The sequence below is a fragment of the Cynara cardunculus genome, assembly GCF_001531365.2.
Source record: "Cynara cardunculus var. scolymus isolate 2C chromosome LG 15, CcrdV1, whole genome shotgun sequence".
In the NCBI taxonomy this organism is placed as follows: Eukaryota; Viridiplantae; Streptophyta; class Magnoliopsida; order Asterales; family Asteraceae; genus Cynara; species Cynara cardunculus.
In genome coordinates this window covers 18,900,736-18,913,281 of record NC_037542.1, presented here as the reverse complement: position 1 = coordinate 18,913,281, position 12,546 = coordinate 18,900,736, and the positions used below count along the sequence as shown (strand labels likewise).

Here is a 12,546-nt window from a genome sequence, read left to right as displayed (position 1 = left end):
GATTTTGGACTGTGTTCATACAGCTTTTATATTGTTTACATGGCTCATGAGAAGGCTAAAAGAATTATGAGAATAATAAATGCTTCAAGATGAGCAACTTGCAATTATATATGATATTCATTTAGATATTGAATTCTTTGATAAAAATAAAAAGTTTCAGCTTTTGCCGGTTATTTGCTAAAGGTGACTTAGTTCAATCTTTTATATCCTTAAAAAAACACCAACATATCTGGTGTCGTTTTATTTAATTTCCCCAGTATTTAATTTTCTTCTCAATTTGCATGAATACAAACAAATCTAGAAAGTATAAATTAAACCCTACTCCCTTGGAGCCATTTAGCCAAGATAGATAGATATATAGAAAGATAGAGAAGTTGTGACGGTAAATTTTAATCTATTATAACAACGTATATATAATTCTGAGATAATATCATTGAACTCTATCATCGATCAATCGTATCCAAGATGGAAACAAGGGTTTCTTTACATCACATATTTACATATATACACATTATAATTCATTTATATCAATTGGGTTTTTCGTTAATAAGTATATCGTACGTTTGGGGTCACTTAGCCAAATTTATGAGATATATCTTCTAATTCTTGCATTTTCTTTCTCCAAATCTTCTACCCTTTTTCAAACCCTAAGAACCACTTCTGATAAATTTGTTGTCATCTCCGTCAGAATTTTTACTTTTTCAAGCAAACAAAAAAGTTCACACCTTTTCTCTAAAAGAGTTTTCACATTGGACAAGGAAGTGGCTTATTTCCAATTGTACTTTTTTATTGCCATTTCTTTTTTGTATTGTTTTTATCTTATGAAGTTGACAGCAACCCAAAAGAAACTGCACCAAAGGTTAGGCCGTGTTGACTTTACCAACTTTTGTCATAGTATCCATAAAATACAGAAGTTAGAACATTTGAATATGATCAACAAACATAGATATCCCTTAGGTTTAGGTATAATTACACCTGCAACGAGTATGATGAATGTCATGATACAACATCATGTCCTCTAAATGGGATCTATGTTTTTTTGAAGTATACAAAGGAGGGATGATTTAGCCCTTTAATCTACCTTCAGCAAGAAGGTAGATATTGCCAATTAGATAGCTTAAAACATAAGTGAGGGAAAGAGAAGCTCAAATGTTTGTAAACTACCAAAACCAGTTACTTATATCTTTTATTCATACATACATTAACTTAATCTTGCTAGACCCTCTTCAGGATTTCATCATACTTCTTTGGTAACCAATTAAGTGTGCCCCCCATATTTACTCTCTTGGAGATTCCAACATATATAGAGGAAAAACGACTCAAGTGTACTGTAGCCCACATGAGAATCTAACACGTCCCTGCAACGGAGGCTAGACGAGTATAGATTGTCCCACAATGTTAAGAGGGAGCTAGACGAATACAAATTGCATGCCCAGAGTTTCAAGTCCTAGAAGTAGTACCCTGATAACATATGAAAAGACGTGGAACCCCTAATTTACTCTCCATAGAAGAAATGAACCAAATCTAGCCCAAAGAGTGCTAGAAAATATCTTCTATGATGCCTAGCTGAATCCTTTTACCATTATGTTTGGATTCATTGGGATGATGGAATTACAAGACCCATTCAGAAAGGAATAATGGTGAAACTCAATGGTTGCTGAATATATCATGATTGAACTAGTTAAAATCAACAGTGACATCTTAATGTCCACTAATTAATTAATTAAACTTTGGAGAAAACATAACTTTATATGAAAGAAACAAAAAATCAATGGTTTTTGTCTCTACTTAGTGAAAGTGTCATTCTTTTTAAGTAATATATGATTCTTTTTTACATTCTTTAAAGTATTATATGATTCTTCTTTCTACAAAATAATTAAGATACTAATTGTGTATTATTATGCTGATAGAAAAATCTGGATTAGGTTCAAATTTGCTTATGCATATATGCCTAACAACCCACATGTTTCACATGTGGTTCTTTTCTAATAACAACTCTAAAATCATATATGAAGGGATGCGATTTTCGTCACTTGTCTATTGATACGTTTATGATATCTGATTGGATGTGTTAAGGATACTAAAAACGTTGTGTATATCTGATTGGATGTGTTAAGGATACTAAAAACATTGTGTTCTTTTTTTTATTTCGGCAAAAGAGAAACTTGTTTATTTTCGACCAAAGTTGTGGTGTTAATTTTAGTGTCATGATATTTGTGCTATTGAAATTTACGGAAACCCAAGAGGTTTGGTTAAGCTCTAATACAGGTTATAAGGTGTTGCTCGTTTAAGCTGACTTAAACCTTGAATCACAGATGGTGGGGATCAAGGGGCAGATGGTACCGCTTAACGAACTTTTTTAATGGTCATTTTATGGAGGGACCAAAACCATGTGAAAATGCATAGCATAGCACAATCACCAACACCATAATTAATGCATAATAGGGACGAAAACCGAAGAAAGTGCAGTCCATTAGGACCAAAATTGTATCTCACTCTTCATAGTAATAATTAAAATTATTGAGATTTTATTAACCAAAAGTTGAAATTTAATAGGCCACGCCCATATATTGTACCCTTCGATTGATCCTAACTAATTCGAATAGAGTTGGAGACTAAAAGCTACAAAAACGATAATTTGAGTACTTGTTCGTGAGCAACTTCAAGAATCAAAGCGTCCGCTATTGAGATGACTGGTAGAAGGTGTCTCCAATTTAAACAATGGCAAATCCATTGATGATGCAACTCTCGTCAAAAGAAGGTAATTTATTTGATTTTAGTCAGTTTTATACCGATAAAATAATCACAAAAGTCTTACAAGAGATGCTTAGTTAGATGTGGTTTTTTTCTTTCAATTCTTATACTTAAAAGATTTATCTGAAAAGTCTGAGATATGGAGCTTTCTTTGATGCTAGAAATGATTTTAACACAAAATCTAGTAAATTTACAAGTATGAAAACGGATTTTTCTTTATGTTTTCAGTCATTTTCAGAAGCCATTATCACAAGATCCACTAGGTCGGGGAAGAGCAATCATTTCTATTTAATTATTATTATTATTATTATTATTATTATTATTATTATTATTAATCTGGATATCCAATCCGCTATGCGAGCCGACTAATCCCAAAACTACCACCTGCTTTGCAGATTGTCCGAAGTCACCACATTTGAACTTCTATGGCCACAAGGGAATTTTTATTCCTCTTTGGATTTGAACCCGAGACCTTCTAGTACTTTTGACCTTTGGAGACAAGCTCAAATCAATCAGACACCACTCTTATGGTTTTGTATTTAATTATTTAATAACACATGCAAATAAATAAATAATCTATAAGCCATGTGATACCTCTTTTATATATGTATAATTTTATTCCCCACAAAGTTCATCCTCTCAAAAGTTATACATATACATACATATATATATATATATATATATTAAAATCAGATTAAATCATGCAATTAAAAAAGTAAAGATTTCCATAGGACTATTACGAGCATTTATTTCACAAAAAAAGCCTTTAATTTCAAACCAGTCAATAAATGGCATTCGCAAACGTGTCAGGTCATGGATGTAAAAGAAGAATTGTCAAAACGTCAATTAAGTGTTTAACCAAAGGATCTGATTTCCATATTAGTTTTGACAGAACTGAAGCTTTCAACTCCAATAACTCATAAAAGATTCGAGTCATCACACTCCATAGACATGGTCTTCCTCATGCGTTATAAAGGATTCCTGTTGACGTCTTTATAGAGCAAATAGCGTGTGCGGACTTTACCAAGGGCAGCATACCTGCAAACAAGATTATAATGAAATCTGTTTATAATGTGGCAACGGGAGTGATTTGATATAATATTGGTCAAGCTTCTTACCATTGAGGCACAAATGGAGCCATCCAGATTGCATCTCCAGCCTCAACCGGATACCTATGTTACAGAAAATCAAAGAATAAGATCTATTCTAAACTATGCATAACAATGATGTTGCAGCATTTTTTGTCTGTTTTCTTGTTAGAAATGGAAAAGGTGTTTCTTTGGTGCAACTGTACTAATGAAATGCGTCACCATTTTTCTTGAACAGCTTGCAGGGTAAAACAAGGTAATTTGGTAAATCTTAGCTTTGTTTACGAACATATGGTAAGCAAAAAAGGCAGTTTTTGGCGTTGAAATTACCAGCTATCACCAAGACGATATATGCCTTGTCCCTCTAGAAGTAGCAAACCATGCTGATTATAATGGACTTCCTGCAGAGATAAACAGAGATAACTTATCATAGTTCCAGTTTTGTCAAGACTTGAGACTTTTGAGTTGAATGGATGCATTATTAACCGACAATAAGTAATGGCGTACCTTTACATTGAGAAATTCACCGGGTTGGAAGTCCATGATCTGCATGATTACAAATATCAGAATTTAGAAAAGGATTAGTTTACAATTACAAAATTATGAAATCCAAGTTTCTAAGAGCATAAAAGTTCTGAAAGAAATAATTAAGATATTGGTCGGTTCTAAAAAAATCTTTTAAGATTTCTTGTTTTTACCAACGAGAAAAAAACAAATGTATTAGACCCTGATGATCAACATCATCAACAAGACTTGTGTGTCCCCTAACAACCACTTCTTAACCAAAGGGTCCTTGATCTAGCGGTATCCGGGCCTCTGGCCTCCTAGGCGGTTTGGGGTTCAAACCTGACCAAAGGTGAGAAGAGTGTGTCAGCTTATTTGTTGTATTTGGTGTATATAAATATTATATACTTAAAGAAACCCCACTTCTTCTTTACCAGTTTCATCTTCTAACATGTTTACCTAATCACCTGGTTTCCCTATCAACATCAGCAAAGTCGAACCTCATGTACTCTGTTTTCCTCTAGCTTAAGCTACAAGCTTTAGATTTGAAGGTGTTTCTTGATATTAGTCAAAGCAAAATGCATCCTTTACTATTTTGGTAAACATTCAATCTATATTTACATATTTGTCCATTATCAATCACAAGAAGATATTTGCAATATTGATTTGGGTCTATAAGTTCTTTTAGTTTTGGTCTTGTTCTGTGACGTTCTAGTATTGATTATTAGTCAAAGATTCTCGGTAAACAATGCGTCAACTCAAAGATATCAAAGCATACAATAATCTTTTTAAAATCCAACTTTTGTGGCTTACATGGATGTTGAAGTCGTAAGGCATGGATGTAGGAAGAAGCTTCCGCAGTTGGAACACCTGATATTGGAAGAAAAATTATCCAAAAGAGAGGAATTTAATTAGTAGATAAAGAGGATATTACAACCATTACAAATACTTAAAAACTAATCAAGGAGACATTTTCCCAATAAAATTCTTGCAACCAAGTGTAGATTACCGATAGATAATATAATAGTATTAGTAATAATAACAGACTACAAATAACACTCCCTCTATCCCAAAAGGGGGTCCGTTTTAAAATCTAGACGGAATTTGAGTTGATGATTATAGATTAAAACTCGTGATTAAATAATAGAACCAACATAATAACGCTAAAACTTGTCTTTAAGAGATGAAGGAGCAACGCTAAGCATATAGTTACGAGCACTTGCCTCTCCGGGGGTGTCAAGAAGTGGCTGTTGATCAGTGGAGCCAACAATTGGCTCGGGAATATGATTTTCCAGGTAAGCATACCTACATAAAAAGTTGACCCTTGTGGTTTATAAGATAAACATATAGCTGTTGAAGAAATTGGATAATCTATTTCATCCATATATTCACTTCATAAGCATACCTTCTTTCAAATACAACAAGTGTAGCAGATTCATAACTTTCGAAGAGATGCTCTGAGTTAGGAGGTAGATAAGCAAACGAGTCTACCTATAATTCAAAGATGTACAGATCAAACTAGCGAGGAATGAATTTATTTAGTATTGAAACTTAGGATTACTGACACAGCTTATGCTAATCTCACTAGTCAAAAAGAAAATAGAAAAACAGAGAAAAGAGGTCCATGTTTGACTTTCAGAAATCAAAGTCAAACATAGAACTTTCTGAACTCAAAATAATACAACTTCCTTTACGTTGTTAACATCCACATAACAATTGAATTTACAGTTGATGAAAGGAAGTCTATTTGATTTGCAAAAGTCGACACATTTCAAAATGGAATGCAAGCCCGAAAGAATTTTTTGCTATCTAGTTATCTTGGATATGATAAAATCTTTAAGGTTAAAGAATGCAATCAAACTTCACAACAGAAACAGATTGTGAAGTGATCTTTCAAGTGAAATATTGTGCATCAATTTTGCAGGATTATGCAATGGGGCTACATGTATATACGATACACGTTTATATTCTTGCACAGAATGATTATTTTAATCTTACTACATTGAAATGAAGAACAACATAAAAAACAATTTCACGATCAAGACGGGTAATTTACCATCAGCGTTTGGCAAATGCCAGAAACATTAGTGAGTGTCACCAACCCTTGAACCACAAATACAAACCTAAATCATAAACATAAACATAAACATAAACAAAAGAATCTCTCAAGACAAACTATGATAAAAAGGTAACTCGCTTTTCGTTACAAACTGAGAGAAACATCAATACCTCTCAATATGCTTTGGAGGGAGTCCCGATTTTGAACCTTCTGCACATATGAAACAAACTTTGTTGCTCATCAAGAAATTGGTTATCTTTTTGAAATACCCAATTACTAATGACAAAGATAAATGTGAATGCACCTTGCATCTTTGCTATATACATTACAAAATGTGCACCCATTGCCGGCGAGACTAAATATGCCCCTAGTGTGTTGCTCCTATATCAAATTGACTTTCATTACAAGCTTAAAATTAACCTATTAGAAAAAGAAATAGAAAACACAGATTCTTAAGGCATTCAACATACCAATCAGGCAATGGGCTAAAAACATGACTTTCAGGAGTGATTAAGGCATGATCACTCCTATACATACTTCGAGTAAACCCAGGTAAATCTGCCAAACAACAAACACACAAAAAAATGGTCATTTAACTAAACCCCATTTTCAATATGATCAAGTAACTCATAGCCCTTAATTCATAAACAGAAGACCACATACACACAAACACAGAGTAAAAAGAACAAAATTACCAGTCAGTTTTTGGTGGATTTCTTTGAAATCAAACAGGGCGCTAACCTTGTAGGTGAGAAGGCGAGAGAGTGGGGTTGGTGACTTTTGAATAAAGAGGTTGGGCGTTTGAACTGGAATCAATTACTGATGGTGCAGAGCAAAACCCTTGTTCGGTAACAGCGATATTGAGAAAACCTGTATATTGAGAAACATTAAAGTTCAGAAAATTAATCATAGTGAAAGGGCAAAATACACAGTAAAACAAGGGAAAAAGAAAGAAAAAACGTGCGGTTTTTCATAGATTTACATAGAAGTGTTGATAGAAGCATGAAAGATTTGGCAGGAAATGCTGAGAAAGACTGCATTTTTTTTTTGAGAAATTTTGCTTCTTGGTTGTGCGCTTTCACTTCCTCCTACCAAAAGAAGAAGACGGGTGCCCACTATCGTATCGTTTGTGGTCACCCTGCCTATTGGCCTTCTGTGGGAGATGAGTCACATAGGCTAAAATCCACAGAGATACGGGTTTTTAGGAATACTTCCTAGAAATACTTGATCGACAGTTTTAGCCCTTTATGTTCATGAATTTTGGTAAATATGTCCTATTTTAATAAAAAGAAAGACGTTTTTAAGTTTGATGCAAAGAACTATACGTTATTAAAAATTGTTGACATGGATAAATCCGAAGTTAAGGTCTAAAAGCAAAATATCATGTTAACGATTTTAATCCAATAAAACTCAGTAAGTTGTTAAAAGATTGTTAACGAAGTTTAGTTTGTACGATGGTTCATACAGCGATTTCTTAACAAATTTGTTAAGTGACACGCAAAAAAAAATAATAATGAATGTGTTTGTAATAACTTATTTTTTGTACTTTTTCTTGTCAACTCATTTTCAGCTTACTAAATTAATGATCTACATGAAACTTTATAATGATAGTTCTTAAGAACTCATTTTGTGGGTCCCATGTATAATATAAGTTAAAGAGTAAACTACAATTTTGGTCCCTGTGGTTTACACGAATCATTGAAAATAGTCTCTGGTCTTCAATAACTATAATTATCGTCCTTATTGTTTCAATTTTGTTTTGAAAGTAGTCCCTCGACTTAACTTTGTTAACTTTTTTCTATTAAGTTAGGGGTATTTTCGCCTCTTTACGTTAACAGGGAGAAGTTATATAATTTTGTTAAAGCACATGGACCAAATTGTAATTTACTCTATTTATGTTCATATTATATATATATATATATATATATATATATATATCATACGCATACAGACACAGGGACCATCTCCGGCGGTCTTCTTCAGCACCCTCCTCCGGCGACCACAACACCACATCCGACACTCTCTATCCCTCCCCATCCCCTTTCTCTTTCTGATGAGCACAACACCACCTCCTCCCCACTTTTTTTTCTTGCCAACCTTCGACAACCACCTGTAACTTCGACCAACCACCATCCCATTCCCCATTCTTAGACAAGGATGATCCCCTCCCCCACCCCATTTGCCTCCAGGCAACCACACCAGCCCTCCCTGTCCCATTCCCCTTCCACTTTCTCTTCCTGACGAGCACATTACCACCATAGTCGCTTCACCTATTGGGGGGTGTTTGTGAGATATATATATATATATATATATATATATATATACACACACATGTGTACATATATATATATGTGTGTGTACGTAAGTATGTTATATATATAATGAGAAAATATATAGAATCTTTTATATATATATGCATGTATTTAATTATATATATAATGAAAATATAGAATTTATTTACCGTTTTGTCCCTTGCTCTTTGATTTGAGTAAAAACAAGAAAGAAAAGGATAAAAAAGGATACAAGGAAAAAAATGCCCTCTTACTTAACGGACTAATCTCACAAAGTTAGTGACTGGGGACCATTTTCAAAGCAAAATGTAAATAGTAGGGACAATAATTGTAGTTATTGAATTCTAGGGACCACTTTCGAAGATCGTTTAAACCAGAGGGACCAAAAATTGTAGTTTACTCTAAGTTAAATAAACATATACATATTAATTATCATATTGGATATAAAAGTTAGAAAAATATATAAAAAAACTAGCAAATTGTCACCTTACACCAACTTTAAGGTTCTTGTACAATAACTCATTTAGGATGAGATTCTTATAAGAATTACCTATAATGTTGGTTCTTGTAAGAAAATAAATTTTTGATTATAAGGACCTTGTATTAGAGATGTTCTATGGTTGTTGTGAGTACACTTTCTTACTAAAAAAATTGAATTTTGGTAATTGCTGATGTCATGTCATATCAATAATTTTTGGTGATGTGATGATGAATAACATAATATATATATATATATATATATTTATATTTAATTACTGATGTAATATTTTTTTTTTGTGTTTGTGAACAGTAAATATGTTTGTATAACATGTATGAATATTTTATTAAATAAGATTTTTGGTTATAAAAGGGCTAAGTACATCCTTAACCCGTTACTTCATCATCACCTTTTCTTTTTCTTTTTCTTTGTGTCTTTATATCTTTTTAGTTAGAGTAAGTTGCAAATTGGGTCTCTATGGTTTGTTGTTTTTCTTGGTCCGAGTCCCTACAGAACTTTTATAGCAAGAAAAATTATCGTGGTATGCAAAAATGTTTGGGTTTCTCCATTAGTGGGAGAACTAAAACCAAATCTTTTACATACCACGAGAGTTTTTTTGCAACAAAAAACTTAGAAGGACCAAAACTAAGGAAAACAACAAACCACAGGGACCAAATTGCAATTTACTCTTTTTTTATTTTAACGTATTTGTATGAAATTTTAATTAATATAAATAATTAATTCTTTCTTTTTTTTGCTTTTTTCATTTATTTATTTATAATATATTTTAATTAATATAAATTATTAATAACAAATAGATATTTTATATCAATAAACTTTTTGGTCTTTTTTTTTACTTTTATTTTTAAAAAAATAAACTTTTATTAATATCAACATTATTTATTTTTTTAATGACTATATAATTACAAAAATAAAATTTAAAGTTTGAGATTTAACATAAAAATATTATTATATAAATAAAAAATAAAATAAGTTTATGTACTCTAAATTAATATTATTGATAAAAATTTATATCTAAAATGAGATGCAATGTAATATATAAAACAAAAATAATAAAATATGATATATATTTTTTCTTCAATTTTCAATGCAATCAGATTGAATTCTAAACCATATAAAAAGGGGAGTGCTAATGGCACCACCTAAAAAGAATGATTACATAGAGGGATAGAGGTGCCATTAGCCTCCCCCTAATAAGAGGTGTTTAATGTTTGGGAATTGTGTTGTACTTTTAAATAGGGGTGAACAAAAAACCGTCAATCCGCGAAACCCGTCCAACCCAAACCGCTAACAACCCGATTAAACCAACCCGCCAACCCGCTAAACCGCCAAACCGCTAACTGCCAAACCGCTAATTAGAAGGGTTGAAATTGGGTTGGCATAACGTAAGCCAACCCAAACCGCCAACCCGCCGCTAATGTATATTTTTTTAATAAAATTATGTATATATATATATATATATGTGTGTGTGTGTGTATGTGTGTGTGTGATATTTACAAAAATTAAGAAGTGTTTCATGTTTGCTTGAAAATTTGGTCTTTAAATTTTTAGCCCAATAATCATTAAGCCTCCTTAATCCTTTGACTTAAATCCTATGTATTATGTTAGCCCAAGTACAAATAGGCCAACAGCCCAACAAAAATAGCAATTGATTTAGTCATTTAGAAATTAACTCAAGTCTCAAACACAAGTACACAGTAACACAACCCTACCCGTCTCTTTCTCCTTCTCGGCTTCTCCAGTTCTCCTACGTCCCTTACAGCCTTACTTGCTCAGTTGCTTGCTTGCTTGCTTGCGGTTCAACCTACCGAATACCGTCTCCTTCTCCTAAATCTAATCCCTCCGTCGCCGTCTCCCTTCGTCACCATCGTTACTCGTAAGCAAGTAAGGAACCTTTTTTTCACGTATTTTTGTTATTTATTGTTGTGAAGCAAGTGTTGAATAATTTTTCATGCTATCTTAATTGACGATGTTCATTTCTGAAAATGTTCATTTCTGAAAATGTTAATTTCTGAAAGTATTTAATTGTTCATTGTAGAAGAAAATGTTAATTTCTGAAAATGTTCATTTCTGAAAAAAAATGAACGACGTTGATAGATATTTGGTTGATGGATCTATCAATCCAAAAACTCCATCATTTGACGTATTACTTTGGTGGAAAGATAATACTAATAGGTATAGCATTTTGTCTATGATAGCTAGAGATGTTTTTGCTATACCTATATCTACTGTAGCATATGAATCCGCCTTCAGTACTAGCGGTCGTATTTTAGACTCATTTAGAAGTTCTTTGAGTCCAAAAATAGTGGAGGCCCTTGTATGCACACAAAGTTGGTTGAAAGAGAACAATAAGGGAATTCAAATAAGTGAGTTTTTAGATGAAATTTCATCTTATGACTTTCTTGAAGAAGGTAAACTTAACGATGGTTCTTTTTTCATGCTTATATAGTTACATATTCTTAATAAATTGTTTAATATTGTTTTTGAATTGTAGACAAGCTCAAGGAGAATGCAACATCGGAGTCGGGAAGGTCAAAGACGGTTGTACTTGATTGAGCATTTAACATATGGAAATGGGAAGTCTATTGCTCGTATCAAACTTTTGATTTTTGAAAATTGATTTCAAGACTTGAGGATTTAGTCTTTATATATATTTTTGGATGATTGTAATAATTAATGACTTTGTTGGTATACTTTTAGTATTATTTATCATATTTCATTTGACAATTTTATAAGTTTTAGTAATTCGCCAACCCAACCCAACCCGCCCTAACCCGCAAGGGTTGGGTTGAGTTGGGTTATACTTTTGAATGGGTTGGGTTGAGTTGAGATTTTTCAAACCGCCGTAATTGGGTTGGGTTGTAAAAACGTCATAAACCGCCCAACCCAACCCGTGTTCACCCTTACTTTTAAAATCCATAAAACATCAAATCGATTTAATAATATATTATATTTAATTATTATTATTATTATATATATATATATATATATATATTAATACTCTCCTGTATACTCGAATATATTATATAATATTTTTTTTATTTATATTATTATTATTATTATTTTATTATTTTTTAAATTATTAGTAGTAGTAAATAACAATTATTATTAATATTATAAATTCTATATTTGAAGTTGTACGAATTGGATATTTTTAAATAGTTGGACAATTAGGGTTTATTACTTTATTAATTCATGTAAACATATTGGCATTGGTGACAACCCAATATGCTAACATCGGTGTGTACACCCTTTAATTCTTCATTGTTGTCTAAGTAACAACAATAGTCATCATATCATAACTGATTAATTCGATAAAATTAGGTCAGTTTTGTATCATTGGCAACTCAT

At 32.3% G+C, this 12,546-nt stretch overlaps 1 protein-coding gene across 1 annotated transcript; it reads right to left on the bottom strand.

The window, feature by feature from the left end:
- Positions 1-3,503: 3,503 nt before the first annotated feature.
- Positions 3,504-7,560, bottom strand: LOC112527450 ((S)-ureidoglycine aminohydrolase). Its single transcript, XM_025138117.1, has 13 exons — positions 7,388-7,560; positions 7,147-7,275; positions 6,876-6,963; positions 6,710-6,786; positions 6,576-6,615; positions 6,403-6,469; positions 5,752-5,837; positions 5,570-5,651; positions 5,160-5,216; positions 4,350-4,388; positions 4,173-4,243; positions 3,873-3,926; positions 3,504-3,792 (listed from the first exon to the last, which is right to left on the bottom strand). The coding sequence occupies exons 1-13, from the start codon at positions 7,443-7,445 to the stop codon at positions 3,723-3,725; spliced, it is 918 nt and encodes a 305-aa protein (XP_024993885.1). The 5' UTR covers positions 7,446-7,560; the 3' UTR covers positions 3,504-3,722.
- Between the last annotated feature and the right edge of the window lie 4,986 nt (positions 7,561-12,546).